This window comes from Dermacentor variabilis, chromosome 1 (genome assembly GCF_050947875.1).
Source record: "Dermacentor variabilis isolate Ectoservices chromosome 1, ASM5094787v1, whole genome shotgun sequence".
In the NCBI taxonomy this organism is placed as follows: domain Eukaryota; kingdom Metazoa; phylum Arthropoda; class Arachnida; order Ixodida; family Ixodidae; genus Dermacentor; species Dermacentor variabilis.
Window position 1 is genome coordinate 212,588,676 of NC_134568.1, and position 25,132 is coordinate 212,613,807.

Genomic DNA, 25,132 nt, shown 5'->3' on the forward strand with positions numbered 1-25,132 from the left:
CATTACTCTGCTAACAAAATTTCATCACGGGGGGTATCTGTCGTTGTTCAGTGGATACCTCCACACGTGGGGACCGCGGAAATTAGGCTGATCGACTGGCTTCAACTCGCGCTCATAGCAGCTGTGTCTGCTCTGAAATTTTGTGCAAGTTTGATGACGATCGTCTGCTGATTCGTCGCCACCTACTCAAGCAGCATCCAGACCAGCGGGTCGCAAATAGAACGTTCCCGCCCCGTGTTCGCTGTCGAGGCTTGCGTGGTCGTGCTACAGCGCAACTACTCAAACTGAGGGTTGACTGCGTGAACGTGTGCGAACGTTTATACAGACTAGGACGTGTGGCCAGTCCATCGTGTACGTCTTGCGGCTGCTGTGAGACATTTCAGCACCTGGTATTGGAGTATCCCGCTTTCAGTGCGCAGCGCATGCCTCTAGTGAGGGACTACCGTCTCCTTGGTCTGAGGTGTACGACACTCGACGAATGCTTGTACACCAGTGGTTGTGCGTCTTGACGCGATCAGGCTCATAGCGCTCTACTTACTTTTCTAGAGTGAACTAACTTACGTTCACGTTTTCCTCTATTTCTTCTATTGAACATTCTTTAGTAGCGTGACTTGCAGTGGACCGGCCCTACTGTGTGTGACCTGTTCTGTGTGTTCTACTTTATTCTTTGAGATTTGTCATCTTGCTCTTCCATTCCTCCCCTCCTTCCTATCTTCCATTTATACCTTTCTGTGTCCTCCTTTCCTTGGCGCTCTTTGGAAACTTCTGGACCTTGCGCCAATAAACTCCAATCATCATCATCGTGTATCCTCCTTTCTGAAGAGTAGGCAAGCGTTGTGCCTCTTCCGGTGGCACTTTTTAGCCTGCTCCTCGCCTTCCCTTATCTGTCAAGTGTGTATATGTTTTCAAAAGAAATAATAAATAAATAAATAAATAAATAATAGTATTCACTGAATGTGTGTATTGTCGGGAAAAATAGATGTTAAGTTTTGTTTTTTCACAACTGCGTTTTGTTTTGCAGATAATGGTCATTCTTTCGACGCTGTGATCTATCATGGCCACGAGTTCACGCTCGTTCTCTGGAATCTGCTAATGTTTTGCGTTGTCGATTTTGCTTCGAGTGACTTCATCCTGGCTGCGACATTCACGTACGTTGTGGACAAGGTAAGCTGTCAAGGGACCAGTTAAAACCTAAAGCGCTCATCCGTGCTTTCTTAGGTGAGAAAGAGAGAGAAGAAAGAAAAGAGAAAGGCAGGAAGTTTAACCAGAACGGAAAATCTAATTTGCTATACACTGGGGAAAAAAGCACGCAGAAAGAAAAGACGAAAACTACTATTATGTGAAAAGGAGTAGCCACAAGGGTACTCCAAGGGCCTCTGGGCTGAGGAATATCAACGGCAGAGGGATATCTCCTTTTTGGTAGGGGTCTCTTGCGGAATTGAAGAGAGCCCAACTCCTTTGCGGGCCTAAAAAGATAACCCGGTTCGCATCTCTTGAACCACAGAAATCACGAGAAAAAAAAGGGTGTTCTAATAATAATTTTAGTGCCTGTAAAAAGGATTTTATAGTTATCAGTGACGCGGTTTGACGATCGTCACTTACCCTTCCTGACTTTCAAACTCGGCGCAACATCTCGCGCCTTTGTTTATTCCACAAAGTGTTCCATCACCATTCATTGAATGAGCAACTCATTTCGCAGCCAGTGTACTTATCCTCCCGTATCGATCATAGCAATAAGGTAGCTGTTCCTCTTTGTCGCACTGACATGTTCCTGCATTCTTTTATGCCGAAAACCTGTTCTGAGTGGAACCGCCTTCCCTCTTCTATCGCCACCTTAGCCGATGCGTCATCATTCAAGACCGCTGTGACAGATCATCTTTTAAAATGACTGAAATTTTGCTGTTTTTTTTTCTTTCATTTTGCTGCTCTTACTGTCTGTTTATCTTGTCCTTGTGTTATACGCTTGAATGTTTTTGGTTGTAAACCATGTACCCACCCCCTCTGTAATGCCCATTGGGCCCTGAGGGTATGATAATAAATAAATAAAATATACAGTATTTTTCCAACCTTTTGTAAGTTTCAGTTTAACGAATTAGTGTCATGGGATTCGCTGCGTTGCTTACTGGAAACATACCTACCGTGTGTCAGCGCCGAAGCTTCTTTAGATAAGGGTATTCGTCAACTTAAAGAAAGGGGGTTTACTTTAAAGGACTTTAGTTCGTCTGTGTGTCAAGGGGCATAAATCTATTTCGTTTAATTTCATTTCGATATAAAAAGAGAGACAATGAGCACTGCCACGATCGCATTGAGTCACCGTCACCACACACTATCGCCGCACATGGTCACGTGCTGCACAATGAAGCCCTATTCAGGCTGAAACTGCTTGTGCAGGTATGTTGTCCTTAAAAAGGTAACATAACAATAACGACAGGATCTGCTAATACACCGGCCTGGTTATTTAAGACGGGACGAATCGATTCTCCGAACTGTACGGCATGCACCGAGACAGGAGACATTGAGCACTTTTTGTGATCCTGCCAGCAATTCCAAGATGAAAGGGACGTTCTGCTGCAGAATCTGCAAAAAAAAAAAAAGACCTTCCGCATGCGCGCCTGCAACACCTTATATTTCCCGAGGGATCAGTTATAGCTCGCAAAGAAACTTAACGTCTCCTCATCGAATTGTAAAGAGAGACTGGTTTGATGGACATATGGTGAAACCCTTCAGCGGTATTGTGCGAGACGCTCGGGCGGAGCGATTGCCGGCCTTGATCGCCAGGTTAAACCCGCCTGTTGCTACAATTCACCACCACCACCATCCTTAAAAACTGTAGCCGTCCCTTTTCCGTTCTCTTTTGCGATGGCTTGAGGTCAGTATGCCAAAATTCTTTGCTCATGGTGATGGTCTGTTCAAAGCGAGATAGAGCGCAGACGCGAGCGATGGTCTCTGCACACTGCAGCGAGGGCAGTTGCGGCCAAAGGCATCAAACGTAGCGCATAACGCACCTCGCGAGTGGGCTTTGGCGGCCCGACTGTTTCGAACGCACTTTGCGCGCGCCGACTGATGCTTTCGTAATCGAAAGCTTGCGCCGCGGGTCTGGTCTTGCTTCTTTTCGTCGGCGGTGATTGGGATCTCCGTCCTGGCGTTGAGATCATGCGCCGGTGCACTCCTTTCATCACTTTATCAGAGGTGGCATCTTAATATATATTGGGCGAGAATAACCATTATTATTATTTATTTACCGTATAAAATGTAGCGAGCAATGTACAAAAAGAAAGCGTTGCTTTTGGGCATTCCCCGCCCCGCGGTGGTTACTAGCGCCGAAGAAAGGCTTAGACAAGGGCTACACATCGGACCAAATGTTATGGAAGTTGTGTGACGCTTGCATCGTGTGTCGCTGATACATCGTCTGTTCGCTCGTGTAACGTCTTTCTTCTTTGTCCGTGTTGGTTTCTTCCCGCTGTAAGTAAATATGCGCCATTTCAGGCAAGAACGACGTTCCAGTAGTAACAGCTGTCTGTCTTGTCGCCCTATTCACGTACTGAAAGCTCTGTGGCGAAATATTAAATTGCAGCGGGTCCCAACAGGTATTCTTTCTAGCCGTACGCCACGTTTGTGTTTCCGCTCGCCGCTTCTGTACACTGGTGCAGCTCATATGTGCTGCGATACGGTACTGGAGGGCAGCTTCCTGGCGAAATTGTTTGCGCACTTACCATCAGTGTATAAAACTGCATTGCCACTGTTTTCGATGACGAGCTCCACTGTTCGCAATAAATGTAATCGGAGTAACGGTATACGTTGTAGTAAAGCATAAATCGATGTATACTAAATTTTACGCTTGTGTGAGCGAAGCTGCAATGTGCTACGATGTGAACCATGACGGTGATGTAATACTTCACAATGACAATATGATAGGCATACTTACAGGTTCTCTGACAAAAATGTTCCTTTGCCTCTGTGATCAAAGTGAGTTCGCGCGTGCGTTAAACGTAAACTAAAAGGAAACACCAAATCAGGGTACACTGATAAAGTATTTGTTGGAAACTCTATTTTTGTTAATTTTACAGTAATGGGTTGATTACAAGCAGATAAAATTGAGCTAAAAGATTCCTTTTTTTCAATTTGGTGCCGAAACCCCTAGCGTAGGTGCATCAGTGTAATTTCATGGATTTCAAAGTATTCCTTCCTATAGACGGTTTCGCTCGCGTGATAACAGCAGTGAGAGTGCGGCCCCAAGAAACCTCCGGTCACGGACCTTATCAGCCTATTGCGTCGGAACACATATAGCGTTTTACAGCGAAGCTGTACAGGGATAAGATCAGGAGCTTCGTGGCGTCTGTGTGCAGAAACTGTCATCATGTGGGCCGTTCCTGGTGATAGTGCAGAAAGGGTCTAACTTCAATCGGCCATATTCCTGTGGGCTCGGGGACCTGTAACGCGCCCTTGAGCTACCCTTGTCACATCAGGGACCCAAACTATCATCATCAGCAATGGCTCAATCGTCGTCGTCTTCTTCCACAGCTTGCTCCGTTGCTGCTCATCATTCCAGCTTACAATTTCACTTCTCTTCTGTGGTCGTAATGAGGAGGACGCGTTTACGGGGGCATGAACCATTGCGTAGGGGTGTATACGAGCCATTCGTCGTCTTACGTGACAGACACATTTAATAACAGATGTGATACGCAAATGTGTGTGCGTAACTATGGGCGCCCCCCCCCCCCCCCCATAACGTAAAACTATTCCAAACTTTTCTATTCCAATTCTGCGATCAGCCCTCTGAGATTGGTCAAAAACTTTTTTGGACCACTCCCACTTCACCTGTCTGTCACGCGACGTCACAAAAACCGCGATAGCTCCCCATCTGATATCACTTGCACACACTGATTTGCATGATTTGACCGAACAAAAGAATAATAGTTATTTCTGATTCGACACCTTTTCGCTATTAGCCCTCGGCTATTGGTCAAAAGTTTTCGGGCAGCACCTTCTTTGGTCTGTCACTCGACGTCACAAACCGCAAAAACTCACCGCATCAAAGTGACGTGCACGCGTTAAAAATGCATTAATATGCCGAACAAAACTGAATTTCCCCTTCGGAATAGCCGCAAGCTGCCCGTTCCAAAAGGAATTAAAGATGACTGCCGCCGATCGCTCAGGCACTGGCTATTCGCACCTGCCGGACAGCATGGGTTTATTTGCGTATAATAAAACCTTTCGCGTGGCCGTGTAACGTTTTCGAGCACTTTCGGGACGTTTACGACCTCGTTCTGCGAACTCTTCTCTGCTGAGGATCCGTTTCAGCGTCATTCTTAAGCGTTCGTTGCATGCCGCCGCGATTTTCAACCAGCCACCGCAAGTTAAGGGAAAGCGGACGCCGGCACCACCCTCTTCATACGGTTATCGATTTTTAGTGCAACGGCTCGGCCCCATCGAATCCCTCTCCACTTGAGCGTGCTCCTCGCCTCTTGTGAGCCAGTTAGATAAGATAAGCCACTCAGTGTAGGCAATGCTATTCGTTTTTCAAGCGAACAAAAGTGACCTCCTACGAACGAGGAGTGCGTTTGATTGGTCTGTTCAGACAACCATGCAGGTAACCGCCCGATGATTGCGTCGGCGGTTGCACAAATTTGACGTAAGGAGATTGGAATAAAAACATATTGGAATAGTTTTACGTTATAGGGCCCTATATCGTCGCGATGACCACAGATCAGGACAATAAATATGTTCGTGCCTTTCTTCAAAATTCTTTGTCACCTCTGTGTCGTGCGCTAAAAAGTTTCGCTGGTCATTCAACTTCACTGAGGGGAATGGCTTGTGAATTTTTAAAGTTGTTTCGCTGTGCGGAAAGTCTGTTTTTAAATTTCGAAATAAAATACATGCACATTACCTTTCAAGACTAATACATACATACATTTTTCTGGTATAACTTGCGCGACCGTGACGTGTAAAATTGTCGTTATGTACAGAGGAAAAGTGTTGAAAATCTGCGGGCTTAGACTTTAACGCACTCCTACTACTCAGTATCGCCGCCAATGCCTGCTTGCTTGCTACATTTAGCGGGCTACGTCAGTGAGTAAAGCCGGAAGCCGTCCAGGGCCAATGCTCGTAAACAGCGAAATGGTCTATTAGGCCGTTGTGGCGCCGTTAAAGTAACGCTTTTTATTTGGTATTGTCGAAGGGTAATTTACTAATACAGCTGGAGTAATTTTTCCACGCACGCACGCGCGCACGCACGCACGCACGCATAGTAAAAAAGCCTTACGTGGCCCCTGTTTCTTTGGTATTGAAACCGGTATATGCTGTCGTATTTGGGTATATTTGGTGTTTGCAATCGAGACTGTGCAGTATCTTATTTATCACAGAAGCGGCTTTTCTCGAGGGACGGGTCCCCGTTGGCTTCTGTCTCAGGAAGATTGCGTCATGGCTCGACATAACTCAACACGGGACAGCACATATACATCGATCTGGCATATATGCGCATAGCCATCTGTACTACTCCTGCATCTATGCTATTTGTCGGGCCTGTTCTCTACACACCGCACCGAAACAAAGCCCGCGTCATTCCTTTAATAAACCGAATTAATTCCTTTGGCTTATTCGGCTTAAAGTGGAGAACTTTCTGTGTTTTTTTTTTCCGCCAGTTTTCGTCGCCGAACGCCAAATCGCTTTTTGAGGCGCACGTGTTCTGCCGCGAGAATTTCCCACCGGACTTAGCTGCACTAAAGCTGAAACCTAAACTGTCTCCTTCGTCTCCACAGTAATTAACCAGAGTTTGCAAATCTTCCTGGCTAGCTGTTAACAGTACAATATCGTCCGCATACATTAAACTCGGTAGTCGTTGCTCAACAACCTTTCCGCCTACTCTGTACGACAGATTACACCATAGATTGCTTCGTTGTAACCTTCTTTCCATACTTATCATATAAAGCATGAACAGCAGCGGTGATAGAGGACAACCTTGCCAAAATCATTTGTGTACCTCGACAGTTGTCGTACTCTTAATTCCTTCCCATGTTATTTCAACATTATTTTCTCGATATATTTCCTGTAGAAAATCAATTACCTCATGACCGATAACTTCATCTTTCAGTATGTGCCACAGGAGTTCCCTGTTCACGTTGTCGTATGCACCGCTTATGTCCAGGAAGGCTAAATACAGAGGCCTATTTTCCGCCTTAGCTATTTCTATTCACTGGGTAAGCACGCACAGGCTATCATCTAAGCGCCTACCACTTCTGAACCCGTTCTGAAGTTCTCCGAGTATTCTGTTACCTTATACCCATGACTGCATTTTTAATTTCACCGCCTGCGTCGCTAGCCTATATATAACTGATTTTATCGTAATTGGTCGGAAGGATTTTATGTTCTTCTTATCACCTTTCCCTTTATAAATCGAATTCATTTGGCTCTGTTTCCAGCTGTGCGGAATTTGCTTATTTGTTATGACTGCCTCCAATGCTTTTATCAGCGTTTCCTTGCTTCTTGGGCCAAGTTCATTAATTAACTTGATTGGAATTTCGTCTATCCCCCCGGATGTGTATTTTGGAACATTTGCTTCCGCCTTTTTCCAGTTAAGATTTGTCAGTTCTAAGCTGTTTTCTATTATGCTATCCTGTGTTGCTCCCACATTTTGGGCGATTACCCTATCTTCTTTCCTAAATGACTCTGCTATAACTGAACCAACGTAGTTCACTGCGTCCTCTCCCTCTAAACAATTTCCTTCGGCATCGTGAATCTGTTCCTGCTTTCTGTGATTCGCTTTACCCAGCCAGCTTATATGGTTCCAGAATTTTCTTGACCCCCCTTTAGTTGCATCGCGAACTTCAGCCAGCCAGCGATCAGAGGACTGCTTTATTTTAGCCTGGACGAGGACCTGCACTTGTTTTTTTTTGTCGATAAGATTCCCATTTTTCCTCTTCAGATAACTGCGCCCTCTTTGCTTCTCTGTGTTTCCGTGATGCCAACCGTCGTGGTTCGATGGCCTCTCTAATTTCGTTATTCCACCAACTTCGTGGCTTCCTCTTTTCTCTCCAGCTATTTACTCCTTTTACTTCTTTTATTTTTATACTAATGAGTAGTTCTAACTGATTATAATCCCACCTTTCCATGGGATATTTGTCTATTGCTTGCTCTATGCCGGCCGCTATTTGCGCGGTTTGTTCGTCATTTAATTTTGCGTACTCTTTTTGACTTCCCTGCATTTCTCTTTTGAGCAGGGCTCCCAACTGTAGACCAATACGCTTATGATCACTTCCGAGGCTGTACTTCCCCTCTTCGTCTATTTCCATTATTGCGAGCTTGCTATACAACCCCTGCGACATTAAGCAGTAGTCAATGGTCGTTTGTCTGTTACGGGACTCCCACGTGATTTGTCCCTCACACTTAGTTTCTCTATTTACTATACCTAGGTTGTGTCGTTCACAGAAGTCTAGCATCAACTTCCCATTACAATCTGTGTATCCATCCAGATCCTCGATGTGGCCATTCATGTCAGCCAGCAGACAAATATCGGCACCTTCTCCAAACTGCTTTATATCGTCATCGAGACACTTCACTAGATCCTTGTTCTCTTGCCTGCATTTGTCCCCTGTCCCTAAATAAACTACTCCTAGCCATGTCTCTTTACCGGCAACTGTACCTGATACCCAGACATGTTTTTTGCAAGTTAACTTTATTCTTTGCCAATTTGTTCCTTGATGTATCAGCATACCTACTCCTCATCCCTTCCTCTCCGTTGTTGTTCTATTGCTCCCTTTCCAGACCTAGCCTTCAATAAACGGTGGGTCTTCTAGATCCCTGAGATGTGTTTCGCATAGCGCGTATACACCTACTTCTTCGTCCTTTAACTGCTCTTCTATTTCTAACCACTTCGCTCCCTTTCTACCGCCTTGCATGTTTATGTACCTGATCCTGGTGTTAAATTTCTTTTTTGTAGTTTTCTTCCTGGACCTCGTAGTGGCCATTTTATTGGCGTCAGCCTCTATTTTTGCACTTTCTACATTGTTTCCACCTACCCCTAGGCCCTGAGGCGCAGTGGACCCCCTAAAAAAGCTACTGCCCGACCTGCCAGGCGCCAGCCGATCTCGGCTCCTAGCCTTCCATTAAAGTGGATGCCATTTCGTGTAAAGCCTCCGCCAAAGCCTGCTCTATGCACTTCTCTGTTTATGTCTGCCACTTCAAATCCTTTCTCCTGGCTTAGCTTTCTTATCTCACGATTAACAGCCACAACGTCCTTGGTAATTTCTCCGTTCCGTCCTTGCAGCTCCGGCACTGTGCATACCACGATCTGGACTTGCTGTGCTATTACCTTTAAATCGTCCACCCCCTCCACTAATATTTCCACTACTTTTGCGGCTTCACAATTCAAGACATCATTTTGCCCCGCCGTTACCACTACCAAATTGCGCTCTGCAACATTCTCAGAAAGCTCGCTTTTTGTTTCTCTCAGTACTGCGTCCATTGTCCTGCCTGGGAACGTCCAGATTGCTACCCGCTTATCACCCTTTTCACGCTCCATTATAGCTCTTTTGAACCTCATAGTTGAGTCACCACCGATAAGTACTAGGGCATTCCCTCCCTCCGTCCTAACTTCCAGATTATGCTGCCTCACTTCATAGAACCCATCACTCCACTGCGAAATCACTAACACTTGCATGGCGCTCTTTGGCCATACCTGGCCCTTGCGCAAATAAAAACCACACATTCATTCATACGCTGCCTCTTATCATTGGCTATGACCTCATTCCTTGGGGTTAGCTTGTTCCCCTCCTCTCTTCGCGCCCGCTGGTGCCCCTGTGGCTGCAGCGTCGCCTCACTCGGCGCGTGTTGCGCTGCTTCACTATAACTATGCCGATTCACCGGCGGCGAGCCCACGACCGCTTGCTCTGCTCCCTGTTTCCCACTTCTCCAGTAAGGTCTACCCTACTTTCTGTGCTTTTGCCACCGGCTTGGTGTCCCGACCCATCATTCTCCGCTGCCCGCGTCTCAAGCGCATCGAGCCGCTTTCCAGTTCTGCTCTCCTTTTCCCCTCTTCTCCAAGCTCAGCCACAGTCCTTACTAATTCCTTAGACGAGCTGGGTGTCCCCAGCGCCCACTGGTGGCGCAAAAAGTGCCAATGGCCACGCGCTCCACGCATCGTGGTTTCAATCGCTCAGCACTGTTCTTGACAAGCAATTTGTGACTACCAAGAAAGCGATGCGTTGTCTCAGGTGTAGTTGCAAATAGCCCAAGGACACGCCAACGAGCTAGCTAAAAATGAATGGGCGATGTTCTGTGGAACCCTATCAGGGACTCTGGGAACGACCAGTACGTGGCGAGTACTACGGAGCATGCTAGACCCGATGAGTGCACGTACTGAAAATAACACGAAGCTTCAAAATTATTGCAGGTAACTTCGAGGGTACAGAACAACTAGTCTACGCTCTTGAGAATAAGTGCATATAGGACTCTCGCCCGCGACGGGATCGCCCTACGCGATGAGACCATACGCAGGGGAGGCCAGTCCTAAATTAGATGAAGAAATAACTTATGCGCAGGTGAACGAGGCGCCACAAGCCTCAGTTAAAAACTCGGCACCGGGTCCAGACTCGACCATTCAATAATTCTAAACAGGCATTCGGCGGCCCTAGCGAAAATAACAAAGATTTTCAATAGCGAGTGCTGGACCAAGGGAGACTTGTCCCAAGAATGAGAATTGGCTAAAATAATCATGATCCCCAAACCACAAAAGAATCCCTCGATCGATACACTCCGGTCGGTATCACTCACGTCCTTGCTGGTGTTGCGACTCCGGTTACTCGAATTTCGACCGGGGTTACTATTGGATAGCGTGGCGTTGTCGGCAGGCTGCAGGCGTCCGGTAGACCATGGCGGCCAGGCAGGGACGAGACGATTTCTAGTGCGAAACTTGCACTGTTTATTCAATGGTTGGTCAAGGATATAGAATAAGAGAATGAATGGAATGATTGAAAAATACATTGCGGGGCCGCTTAAATAGGCCCGCTGAAATCGTAGGCGGAATCTTGTTCACGTCAACCTCACTTGGCATGCACTGAGTCTGTTCGGGGATGGGCGGCTGATCCTTTCTCCTAGGCGACGTTGCACGTGCTTGTCTCTCTGGCGCCAACCCGCGGGTACTGTTTGGTTCGCGGAAAGGGTCTCCCCTAGAGTCGGACAGTTCGCGGAAAGGGTTCTCCCCTAGAGTCGCACAGTTTGTGAAAAGGGTTCTCCCCTTCTCATGCACATACACAAAGGGGCCTGTAATCACTGTGGGGCGCCCGCCAGACCGGCAACCACTCGAGACAACCATAGCAAATTAGGGATCCATCCTCCGTTTCGATTAGGCATGATCTTTGGAGCATCCTTTTTGCCCGGGTTGTTACATGCCATTCGGAACACTGGGTAAGCTCTATGATGGGGTGATCAATAGCACATTGCAGCGCTATCTGAAGAACGGAGCTGGTTCCCGCACTCCATGGTAGGATTTCGCGCGGGTTGATCGTGTCAAGACGCATTCCTCTTACTTAGGGACAAAATTCTAATATACCGTACGGTGACGAGAGACTATAGTCCTAGCACTAGGCCTCAAAGGAGCATTCGACAACATCTCTCACGCCGCAATACAATACTCGAGGAACTCGAACCCAGGGGTTGTGGTGAGCGCACATTCAATTAGGTAAAGATGTTTATTTCCAACCGCGAGGTGAGCACCAGTATTGGCCAAATCACATCGGAGATATTTAAAATGCGTAACAAAGGAACGCCTCAAGGAGCGATAATATCTCCTCTGCTCTTCGGCATGGCAATGTGTCGCCTCGCGCGCGATCTGGATCCGATACCAGATCTAGGTTACATGCTCTACGCGGACGACATCACGCTGCGGGCGAGCAGAGATTCTCTACGGGATAACGAATATACGCTCCAAAGCGCAGTATCAGCGGTGGAGAAATTTTCCCGATGGATCAGGCTGAAGTGCGCGCCCCAAAAATCCAGGTCATCCGGATACACGCGAAAGCATACAATACCAGAGACACCGTTTATAAAGCTTCACTTGACGTCGTGGTTGAGGGCCAACCGGTCCGAGAGGTACCCACGATGCGAGTCCTAGTTTTGTGGCTTCAGAGCGATGGGAAAGCAGTACAGATGCTCAAAGCCTTTAAATTCGCAACGCACGACATAGCCCAAATGATACGTCGAGTAACGCATCGAAAGGTGGGAATGCGAGAAGACGATACCCTGAGGCTCGTACATGCTTTAGTGGTTAGTCGAATCACGTATGGCTTAGCTTACCGAATTCTGAGCAGGGAGGAGAAAAGGCAGCATAACATGATAGTCCGAAACGCTTTCAAGGCGGCTCCGGGCATACCTAAAGTACCTCCACAGAGCGCATGCTAGCTTTGGGAGTACACGATACCTACGACGAACTGAGGCAGGCCACTCTGATGCCAAAAGGGGAATGCTCCAGCTTCACAAAAACTGGTAGGGCAATATTGACTCGACTAAATATCCCAGCATACCCCATTTATATCACCGAACTGGGCATACCTCTCCCTCCTTCAGTGAGATCCAAAATTACTGTAGCTCCAATTTCCAAAAACATACATCCCGAGTACAAGGAAAGGCGCAACGCATACGCACAAAACATTCAAACGACGTACTCCAACAACCATGGGTATAATACGTACGTACGCACTACACGGACGCAGCTACGTATGCAGATGTGACTGGGCAGCGCTATACCAAAAGACGTACGCCCTGGCAGCCGTGAACGTGACCTGCCAGCAGCAAATAACCGCATCGCACACGGCGGGATCTTCCACCTCAGGCGAAATGTCAGCAGTGGAGATCGCATTCGCTCACGCGGAGCGTTTGCGAGCGGACTCGGTCGTGGTCAGGGAGTTCCGGAAGACATGTCACATGTTTCTCAAGAGGCACGAGACTGCGGCTAGCCTCGCGATAATCCCCAAATCGTTCAACAAAAGTCATCGCCTACTTTGGTGCCTGGGTCATGCGTAGGTTCAGGGGAACGAACAGGTTAAAGCGGTAGCTCGAGGGTCTGCTAACCGAGCGACAGCCTCCTTTTCTAACCAAAACCACTCCCACTATATCCCTTTTAAAATCCCATTAATTTAAATTCCAAAGACGTTCTTGCTCATCAGCGCGGAGTCCGCAGAATATACCCGCTGCCTCACCTACAACTTAGCTGGGAAGAGGCTGCCGATTGGTGCAATGTACGGACTGGTTATTTCCCCATTTAAAATTGCTAAACGTCATGTATTCCACTCGCTATAGGGCCAACTGTCCTTGGTGCGGTGGCATAGCCACCCTAATACATGTAACCTCGGAGTGCAGTAAGCACCCTCGTAGGTCAAATAACAGTAATACTATGGTGCAGTGAAAGGCACAGCTCGCCTGCTCCGACCTGGCAAGACAAAATTCCCTAATCAGCCAGGTCAGGCGGGCAGCAGAGGCCAGTAGGGCCCTGGACTGAGAGACCCCGACCACCCCTCCTTATAATATTTTTCAGTCTAAAAAGGTTTTTATCTGTTTCTCTCTCTCTCTCTCCACACACACACACACACACACACACACACACACACACACACACACACACACACACACACACACACACACACACACACACACATATATATATATATATATATGCGACTATAAAGTTCCACTGTTTCTATGGCGCTGAGCGACCGCAGCTTCTGCAGTAGCTTATGGTTTAGTTCACATATCACATTTTGTAGTCCTACAATTTTTTTTATGTTTCTTTTTTTTCAGTAAAATGAGTTGACGTGTTTAAATGTCAAAGATTATATATTTGTCTCCAGTAACGCCAGTTGTTTTATTACAGATGCTGGAAGGCCTGCGACGATATCTTAGCCGACGGAATCTGGTGAAGAAGGCGCTCGTAGACGAAAGGTTTCTGTGGTGAAGCGATCAGACGTCGAGTGCTGGAAGACCACCGAGAGCGTCCATGCCGTTACACTTGCTGGCTCTGAACTGGCAAGCGGCGTCTGTTGGGAAGACATATGAAATCGACGCATCAGAGTGGGGCTGTGCCAACGTGGAATAAAAAGGAGTGGTAGAGATGAATGGAGCTACAGCTGCAAGTGATAGCGTTATGAGGTTTCGTGCGCTGCAAGCTTTAGTAAATCACTAGGGCTTGCTTATTTAATGGTTTACTATACAGAGGATGCCCCTGCTAACTTCAGCCAATTTTTTTGGGCAATACAGATGCCGTATACGCGGATAAAACTGACGCACAGCGGTGCTCCAGTCAATTAATTAAATGGCTCAGGTCATACATTCATCTTCCAAATTTTTTTTCGTACATATTCAAATAATGAAGTTCGAGGGTGTCGTGAAAAACATCGAATTAATCTGTACGCCACCACGCTACTTTTCCTCAACCATTTTTCCCCTGTTGAATTAGAAGGCGCGCTCAAACGTCCTGCATACGAACAAACTCGATGCCCTGCCTGATCTGGCATCCTGGTTGAAGCAAGTTGGCCGCAGTAATTTCACCGCTAGCCTGCATCACTGCGTAATGGCCTGATAGCAGCGTTTTGACAGCTCCCTTATCAATGTCGCCGCAACCGCGCTCGCTTTTGCGACTTGGAGCCGTGGCGCAGTAACGGTGGCCGATTGGAATGTCGCTGCCGTCACAGACTTTCATACAACAGGGGCGCGGTCGGAGATATTTTGTTCGATACGCGTTCTGTTCAGTTGCTGCAATGTCACAAAGTTGCACTATGCAAAATTTATGACAGTGGGGCGAGAGAGCAGCCAATCAGGAAGCGGTGACCTCCCCGGAAGTGCCGTCGTTTGTCGTCTGCTTGCAGACAGTATATACTACAAAACGAAATGTTTCTCGTCTTCCAAACGAATGAAATCTTTATCTAAAAAAATGTATTTTTTCTTCTCAAGCCGAAACACGTTTTCAAATATTAGTACGTGTGACTACTGCAATTTATAACTGTTAGCTTCTCTGTGTCACTCCTAGGTGGTGTCGCACACAGTAAGAAGAAAAAGGAAAAAAAAAAGAAAGGATGGGAACAGTGGCACACTTTTCAAGAGGCAGCAACAACATTCCAGTGGCTCGCTGGCACCGATGATGGGGCCGATTTCACTGTACAACTAACGCACTATTTATTTCGAAAAACAAAAGCGACGCCGGAATTCGCTTCCTGCCATTTCTTCAAACGCGTTTCGCACCGCCACCCGCTCTCCTTCCTCCTCGAGCAACGCCAGCGCAACAACCTAAGTTACCAGCGCAAGCGCCATTTTTCTCGAATTAAACTATGGATTGGATCCGAACGTGCTATTCAGCCGCCGTTTGGATCCAATCCAGTCTACCAGACGCGCCATGCGAAGCCGTATGATCGCTCCAAAGTTCCCAGCTCCCGTCGGGTTCGGCGCCTAGCAGACGAAATGCTCGGCGGGAGAATGATTGACAGGAGCGTGTCGTCATTTTGACGTCACCAGAAACGTGGCCGCGCGCCGGTAACCGAACGAACGCGCCGAACAACCATCTCCGATCGCGCCCCAGCTACTAGAGGGAACTCTGGCGCTAGCGTCTATGGGAGCTGCAATGGTAGCGGTTGAGCCACCGCGGCAATTATGGGGAAGTACGTGGGTTTGCCTAAACTTCGTCCTTCCGACTTCACACGGCATCGTGACTTTGTCAACTCGTCATTTTCAACAATGTACTGCGTAACAAATAATGAAATACACATTGTTAAAATTGTCCGATGGCAGGATTTGAGCACAGACGCCCGATATTGAAGCCATTACGCCACGGACGCACGCATCGACAAGCGACATATAACGCCCTTATGAATTTATCGCGCGCAAGCCAGCGTGTTGATACACTTGGCGTGTTTTGATTTGGCCACTTCGACAAGCTGAACCGTAGCAATTAGTAGCGATTGCGCGTGTTCGCAGCGTCTTCCGTTCTTAGAAAAGTATGGATTGCTCTGAAATTTACGACAACGAAGGCATACAAAGCGTAATAAACGAATCCACAAGGACGTCTGAATCCACAAGCGCAAAGACCAGACAAATCCATGTACTTCCCACGGTTCTTTCTAATGCATTGTAGGAAACTCTATGGCAGTTGCCGAAATAATCGACGGCCCAGAGAGAGAGAGAGAGTGGACAAGAGAAGGCACACTCGACGCGTCTACTAGATGTGCCTTCTTTTGTCCTCCCTGCGCTCAAACACCTTTAGTCAAGATGCACCAACAAGCCCACACCGCCATCATTGTTGCGCTGATGAGGCCATCGGATAACACAGCCAAGTTCGTTGGTTCACAACACGCTTGAGAGCAATCTAGTGAGGATGCTAAAGCTTGTCACCGTGGCGAAATTTTATCGCAAAGACAGGTCTTTACCGCGCAAAACGAAGGTAGGTAAGCGCGGCGGCGTGGCTGGGACATGCACTAGCGGGCACGTTGGTGCGGCCCGCGACGTAGCAATCAAGTATAGCTGATCTCGTGCAATCTGGCTTCATAAATATTAACGAGATATGACGGCGGAGTGGATAACTAGAATAATTGACAACGGTAGCAGAGTATTACATCGAGTCGAAGACTGGTAGTTTTGCGGGCAGCGCAAATTGCAGTGAAAATTCTCTTACTAACTAAACACGCGAGGTGTCAGGGAAACTATAGGAGGCAGAATGACGCCACGCGGCCACCTCTCGCAAGCGAACGTTCCGTGCTACCGCTCCTTCTACCATATAACTGAGCCGTGCCTCCGAAACATGGAGGAATTTTAAAACTCAGCAGGTCACGTGACTTCCGGCGCGCGGAAAGAGAGTGCGCGTCAAGGCATCAGTCATCTCACCTTAGCTGCTCGTCCTCGCAGAATCGGCCTGGCACATGTCGATCTCCCTTTCCTATGACCTTTCGCTGCTTCAGCTGCCCTGCGGGCGTTGCGCTAGACTCTACGTTCGACGCCGTAACGCGAGACAGGCTTCGAGTGGCAGAAAATAGGGGCTTATGTTGCTGGCACTGTGCAATCGCTAATCGTATTTTTTCTCTCGTTTTTTTCTTACATAACGAGGGCCTCGAATCCGGCTACATTGATGCCTTCAGGTAGCATATGTGGATTTATTCACCAGTTGCCTTCACCCAAAAAGATCATGTTCTCGTGACGCCTGCGGCAAAAAGGACGTTCCACGTCCGCCACCAAGGTCTGTGAGTGGTGGCGCTGGCTAACACTCCCAGGGTTCTACTAGGACACATAAATACCTAAGAAAGTGGAGGGGGGAAACAGCGCCGCGGTAGCTCAATTGGTAGTCCATCGCACGCGAAATGCGAAGGTTGCGGGTTCGGTTCCCACCTGCGGCAAGTTGTTTTTCATCCACTTTAATTTCCATTAATTTATCGTTTCTTTATGTCATTTATTAAGCAAGTAATTTCCCCTATGTTGTCCTTGGTGTCAGTGTTTGTTGGCTTCTTATGATATGACTAATAAAAATCGAGCCCCTCTGCTACCCCCTTTCTTCTCGTTTATATATATATATATATAATGCCAACACTGCATCAGTAAGTCGTGGTTTGGCGGGCTCACCGAACTCTCGCAAAACTTGGCGCGTGCTTTGTAACGTGCGCGACGCAAACTTGGATAGTGGTGGCGTCTGCGCATTGAGGAAGTAACAACAGCAGATGTTACGCTCAAGCAGCAACTCGTGCGCTGTCTGAGGCTCCTAATATCGGAGTCACTCATGTGTGGTAGAGCAGGTGACAGGGAAAGAAGTTGTGGAGCGAAATATGTAGAAGGCAGAAGGGGAATGCAAACGTGTAGGACAAATGGGAATTAGGAAATGAATGTGACTGCCACTCAAATGGCCTGGGGAGCGAGAGCTGCAAACGTGCTGTTCACATATAAATCACCAAAAATCAACCGGCATTGACGGCTCTTCGCCATTGCAGATGTCAGTCCTCTCAGAGTGAAACCCAGGACTCCCTATTTTTTGTTCTTTCATGCGCTTTCTATTCAACGCGGGAACTGCGTAAAAACATTCTAAATTTAACAAATACGTAAAGTGTCATCTATGTTAACATCGTTTCTTGGCCTTGGGTACGTGCCATGTCTAGAAAGAGAGAGACAGAAATGCAAGAGTGAGTGGTTGGCGAAGGTTCGCCTCTATCTGTTTTGCTGCAGCGCCTCAGAAGTCGATTCGCGGCAGAGATATTGCCTTTGCCAGACCGGTTCAACATGGACCAACTTTTGTAAAATGCTCATAAAAGCAAGCAAACTGTTGATTATCATTTGATTATCTCTTTCACAAGCGAAGTGCGGTGGAATCTGCGAGTCGCGATTCATTTCACACGGTGCAAGTTTTGTGCCGAAGGAATTCACAGCATCTCTTGCAAGTTGCCGGAGGCGAAATACGTGCCTGTTTTGAGAAGGAAGCGCTGGACAGCAGGAACAGGGAACCAAACTGGCCTTAACCAGTTCATGAAGTGCAGATGCAATCGAGTGGGCCCCATATCGTTGCGTCAGGCTCTAGCTCATGGACTACAGTTTTCGCGACGCCTATCGTGACTTACAATCGCCTAAGGAAACGTGTTTACAGAGTGAAGCGCCTTTAAGAATGACCCGCTTCGCACACGTAAATTAATGTAATGTGTTGACAATGAAAAGTTAATTAGAGCTTAACTTTATCCGCCAAAAGAATGTTGTGATTTGTCGTACATTTTAAATTCACCTCACCATTACTACAACCGCAACAGAAGAATTTTGCTACCAGCCCGGTAAAATATCTTCTTCGAGACTCGATATGCACTCAATTGTGTGACGGAACAAGGTTGATGGTCAGCTAATAAAATTAACGCAACATTTCCCTTCTTCAATTTCGCGTCTGAACCGCAGCGCCGGTGTGTCTAACATCACGTACTTCGAGGTATTTTCGTTCAGGAAGACGTCTCAAAACTCGCTGTCTAGTCTTCGCAGCTTCTCTAGAATGCAGTTTAGAGCCCTCGTCTATCGACACGTTATTGCATATTCCCGAGTATGCCCTATCAAAATCTCATGACGTCACGAAGGGCTACTGTGGGAACTTCGAACCCGTCTTCCATTTCTTGCGTCTTTTCTGGCTTATGGAGACTGCGCTCACGATAAGGCTATTGTTTCTGGTATCCCGGAAGCGTTATTTACAATAACAGCTGAACATTTTCTTCTAAGTGTTCCTAAAAAAAAGTCCACCATATTGTAGCTCGTAAAGATATAATTAAATGTTAAGCCGTATTAGTAAATTACGCTTCTGCAATACCAAAACGGCCGCTCTTACCATAAGAGGGTTTAAGTAAGTTTGAAAGGAGTCAGAAATATAAAACTGGCGCCGGCGCTGCGCTGAAGTTCCTACACCACCTCGCCGTGACGTGATGGATTTTGACGACGCCTAGTTGCGTCTGTGGTTGAATTGCTTGTCGGTAAAGAAGAACTACGTCGCATTATACAGGAATCAAAGAGTTGGCAAGTTTTGGGAATCGTTTTTTTTTTGCGCCAGAACGGCGGAAATACGAGAAAGTACTTTCAAATACGTGACAACGTTGTGCCGACGTATACCGGCGCTTACACTCTTAAAAAAAAGAGAGTCAAAAGAGGGTCACGACTACCTCGACTCTCTTTTTTCAGTCGCTGACTACCTTTTTTTCCAAGGGTAGTCACAGAACGAAGTCGGGAATGACGCATGAAATGGATGACTCCCATGCTGCTTGAAGGGAGTCAGTGAAAGGCACGTATGATGTTATAGGTTGCAGTGAATGTGGATTCGTTGGTTCACTCAATCAAATAACTGATTGACTATACCAAAGGAAAGAGCACGATATGTAACTACCCGAGTTCAACTCTATAGCCGCAAAAAGTAAAATGCGTTTCATGCAGTGCTGTATTACAGCATAATCAGGATAGCAAGAAAGGCAAATTGTTTTTTTAATTTTTCAGTAAGAAATAATTGGAGCAGGGTGGTACAACACCAAACTCCAAAAGTAATAACACTGGTTGGTATATTTATGCAACGCACTGTACATTAATATGTATTTTGTACATAAAGATACCTTAAGGGGGGGGGGGAGTGCATGAATATTGATTGCCCATGCACAGAATGGAAAAAACAAGAAAAAAATACAACACGAATATACACACAACGTCAACAGAACACAAACTGTGAAGTACACCCACTTAGAGTTCATAACATAAAGCTAAGCAAATATTACAATTTTTAATGAAACCACTAATTCACATCTGGGTACCACTTTCCCTGCCAGATAAAGATCGAGGAACTCTGGTAATACCTCATCTTCTGGCTGCGCCGCACAGACTACATTGCGTTTAGATACCTTACGTGCTTATCGATGTCTCCTGAATTCAACAAGTCCCATCTTGTCTAACAAGAACAGAACCTCATCCTGAGCCGCAAAAATACCTGCAATCTGTCCAAACTGTGGGTCGTCTGCCTTACCCGTCGTGGTTGCTCAGCGGCTATGGTATTGGGCTGCTGAGCACGAGGTCGCGGGATCGAATCCCGGCCACGGCTGCCGCATTTCGATGGCGGCGAAATGCGAAAACACCCGCGTACTTAGATTTAGGAGCACATTAAAGAACCCCAGGTGGTCGAAATTTCCAGAGTCCTCCACTACAAGTGCCTCATAATCGGAAAGTGGTTTTGGCACGTAAAACCCCATAAGTCAATTTCGTCTCCCTTGGTCATTAAAAGCACATCTCCCACATGGTATGCCATTTGCGGCATAGTGACTGACTTCGCCTGCCATACGTTACCTGCAGGCAGGCGCTCCTCAATGTACGTATGTAAAACAGATCTTCGCACAAGTTTCAGGCCTGACATGGTGTGGCGTTGGTTGAAGACAATCTCACGGAATTCATAGCTTTGAGAAAGGTGAAGCTCTGCAAGTGTTTTACATATGTTTTTGAAGTTTTTCATCTTTGATGCCTTGAACCTCATACGCCAGATTTGTTTGAGTGGTCCGAAAAGAGATCATGCGTGGGTAGTGCACAAGGTAATGTAATTTAGGGATTATGCGGGCTTCTGGGTAGCGGGTAACGAATGAACGGAGAAATTCTTGAATTTTCACCTCCATATAAACAAGAGACTCTGAGGGAAGCTCATCATACAAAAGCATGCCTACAACTTCCCTGAATAGGAGGTAAACCTCCCAGCCTTCGTTTCCCTCTATAATTTTAGAAGCGAAAATCTGAGGTAACAGTCCGAAAAGGCACCACTTCTGTGAAGCAGTGTCCTTTAGAGGGGTATTGCCTCGTACGAAGGCTTCTGTGGGGCGTGGTGGTCTGTCAACGCTTTAGATTTAGAATCTAAAAACGTTGTGGTCTGTTTGTACCATCATTGCGGCCACAATGGAATGTGCAAACTTTGTGCACTGTTCTGCAAACCCCTGTGCAAAAAACGTGCAAACGGCTGCTCTGTTCTTGCTCAAATTTTGTAGAGCGATCGCATTTTGGCGTCGACCTTACACTTGGCACAGTTAAGTGCCTTGCTTGTAAGAAAAAAAAAAACGCAAATTTGCCTGTGCCCTTGAGGCTGCAAACAGCTGCCGTAACGGCGCAAGCATAAACCAGTTTCGCCGCCTGCCGTCAGCTTTAAAAAGCAGCGTCTAACGGAGGACGGTCGCCTGTTCCAGGAGCAGGCAACACGCGGCAGCGCTCCCTGATATGCTGCTTTCTGCAGCTGACGACAGGCGGCGCTACAAGTTTATGCGTACACCGTCGTGGCAGCAGCTCGCATTTTCATGAGCGCCGGTAAGTTTGCATTAAAACAAAGATCAGGCAATTAACTGTGCTAAGTATTATACTAAACGAAGTAGGCACCAAAATGTGGTCATTCTGCCAAATTTGAGCAAGGATAGTGCAGCGGTGAGCGAAAACTGTTTTGCGAACGCGCGCAGCGAAATATTCAGGATCCAGCACATGACTTACGGCTTTCGTATTCACTTCGACTTTGGATTCGAAACTATGAGAAGCACGGCTATGGCTCTGACGGCACCTTGCTATCTACGGCGGTGAACGAGTATGTAAACGCGAGTGGCATTCCTCTCTTGCTTGCGTTGTGCCTGTGAAATCTGACAGCGGTGGCAGCATGTCGTCCGATCCGCCTTCAACTGAACTCTCGCCGACTGATGCGGAAGGAGCGGTTTGCCTCTTGTTTGCGTTGCGCCTGTGAAATCCGACAGCGGTGGCAGTATGGCGTCCGATCCGCCTTCAACTGAACGCTCGCCAACTGGTGCGGAAGGAGCGGTTTGCCTCTTGCTTGCGTTGCGCCTGTGAAATCTGACAACGGTGGCAGTATGTCGTCCGATCCGGCTTCAACTGAACGCTCGCCGACTGGTGCGGAAGAAGCGGCTTGCCTAGTTTCGCAGGAGCCATCAAAGAAAATCGTGAAGCTCTCAGGCGCCCGGAAACTCGCCAACCTCCACGAAAGCCTGCGGACGGGAGGGTTCGTGTACCTGATGACAGGCAACGATCTTCTAATACAGGTGAGCGTAAATGTACTGCGCGTTATGGAGCGCAAAGAGGATTTGGTCATTGTTTGGTTTATTTTATGTTATTTTGTATACAATGTTTTTTGCAATTTTGTTTGCCTTCCTTCCTTATTTTGTGATTTGCCTCTGTATTTACTTTGCCCCTCCCCTCTGCAATGTACAACCGTACCTTGAGGGTATGATAAATAAATAAATAAATAAATATGGGCAAAGTAGCAACAGTATGCGTAGCGGAAATGTCGAGCACGATTAATAACTTCGGTTGCCGCGCTTTGAACTGACAGATCGAGTCTTGGGAAATTGCTCTGTGTCACTTCACTGTGCTGCCAACTACTAATATTTTTGTTTCGTCGCAGCCAATGCACTTGTCCTTAAATTGAGAAGTGTAGCGCATACTTGCCCGTACGAACACAACGTTGCTCAACTATAATTATTGCCGTGTCGAGAAGCCGCAAGGAAACTAGCCTTTTCAGGACTTCCATCTTCTGAAAACTTCTGCAGTTGGTTTACTACTGATATTGGGGTAAGGTGTGCAATCGCTTCCCTATCTGGTAGGAGAGGGAGTAGTAACAGCTTCAGTCAATGTAATGGTGCTTTAGTTAGCATAACTGGTCGCAGTATGCCATATTTTGCAAATTTCTTCAGCGTTTAACTAATAAAACAGGCAAGGCGACGAAAACGGACTTGTTGTTTGCCTGTTCAATCTTTGTCGTCATTTGTGCGCTGCAACATTCACACAGCAATGAAGTTAAATTGAACCAACTGAGGAAAAAAAATTGCTGGCATTTTCAGCAATAGGACTATGAAAACCTTGGGCAATCAGCAATATGGTTCTATCTTTGTGAAATCATCTGTTCTTATACACTGGTGGTTGCTGACATTGCATAAATAAGCTTAGCCTTGTTAGCTTAATGCGTCCTGTACTTAGCTCACCTATGGGCAGCAGGATTAGTGCTGTGCTGTGCTGTGATGGCTCTAAATAACAAACCTATTTGGGACAGTACAGCAACCATAAAAAAAGGCTGTTTAATTAATCAGTGCCTGTTCAGTGCCCACAGCTTCACTTCTAATGTGCAAAACTATTGATAAACCATCTGGGTGTGCTTTCAGATCTTCCAACGACCGGTTCCAGTGCTACGTCGACATGGGTGAAAGCACGACGATGTGTGATGGAGCATTGATTAACTTGGTTGTCTCTCCAAGCCACGCCGAAGCATCATAGGCACCAAAAAAGCCGTATGCACCCAATCTTATTTAATCTGTACTCATGCATTAACTCTGTATAACATTAAAACCTGTCGTATGCTGGAAAGCTATAATATCGCTATTAGCAGTACTTTAAGGAGCCCCTCACCAGGCCACATAGCTAATTTAATTATACGCTGGAAGTTGTTAGGTGCCCTCTTGGGAGCATTCTACTGCAAAAATTTTCAAATTGGCTCATTAATAGCTGAGATAGAAATATTGCAGTTCCACAAACCCATGATTTAAGGAGGCGAGCGTCACAGCCAAAAAACGCTTGGATGCCCCTTGCCAAGCCACTAGTGGAGAAAAGGCTGCATGTTGTTCCATACATGCATGAAGTGGCCCACGATTTAAAGAAAGTGGCCAGCAGGTACAAAGTACCTATTATTTTCTTGGCTCCATGGAAGCTTACTGGCCTGTGCCCATGCATCTCAGACCCACAGAAGCTGACCCTTTGTGGTAAAAATCATACAAGGCCATATGTGACTTGCGCGGTCGGTATGGTGTACGAAATTCCACTTAATTGCGGCAAGGTGCATATCAGCCAGACAGGCTGTTGCACCAACGATTTGGCAAGGGAACATGAGCTGTCTGCCAGCAATAAGATTAATGCACATTTGCCTATGCACTGCAATTACTGCACGTGTGAGCCATATCTTTTCCACATCCGCATTCTTGGTAAACGCAAAGATTGTCTGCATGGGAATTAATGGAGGCCTGTTTCATCAACATGAAATGTGACGTCTATGTCAGTGATACATCTGTGGCTTGAACTGAATTGAATGACAGTTTCTGCACTGTATGACTGAATAATAATGGGCAAGCTTGTTTGAGTATTGCGCGCAAACGTATGTGCGCACATGGCCACCTTCACCTATAAATATGAACCTGTTTGCTTTCAGTAAAGTAGTAGCAAGGGACACTCATTCCTGTCCTAAAGCTTTTTTCTGCCCCTGGTTGTATCTTAACTTTGGGGTATAAGCTCATGGGAATTTAGTAAACAAATAAATGCATGCCATAGGGGCAATTCCACTATGTAAAAATAAAACGCTTTTTCCCCCTAATATTTTTATGTATCTATATAGTCCTAGTTCCACTTTTATAGCATACCACTGTCCTTGTTAAATATTGGAATGCTCTGCTACTAATAGATATGACAAATGAGGTGTATTTATGAAAACATAAAAACAAAAAGCTGCAAAATATTTTTTTTAATTTTGTGCAGTCTAGACAGCCCAAATATAACTGATGATATATGAAGAGCTTAAGAAGCACAATCATGTTTGCGACTCCTCAATCCTTCCGTATCATCCTTCAAAGTCTTATCCGACCTTGACATTTGTATCTATCTC

The 25,132-nt window shown here is 46.6% G+C and overlaps 2 protein-coding genes across 4 annotated transcripts in view; one reads left to right on the forward strand and one right to left on the reverse strand.

The window, feature by feature from the left end:
* The window catches only part of LOC142592634 (meckelin), a 72,740-nt gene extending 58,553 nt beyond the window's left edge, over positions 1-14,187 (forward strand). Inside the window, exons 29-30 of the mRNA XM_075704185.1 lie at positions 1,022-1,164; positions 13,862-14,187. Of these exons, the coding sequence (XP_075560300.1) occupies positions 1,022-1,164; positions 13,862-13,942 (224 nt within the window). The 3' untranslated portion in view covers positions 13,943-14,187. The remainder of the gene's footprint in view (positions 1-1,021; positions 1,165-13,861) is intronic.
* Positions 1-25,132, reverse strand: part of LOC142592616 (luciferin 4-monooxygenase-like) — an 83,471-nt gene that overhangs the window by 16,815 nt on the left and 41,524 nt on the right. The gene's annotated exons all lie outside the window — the stretch shown is intronic.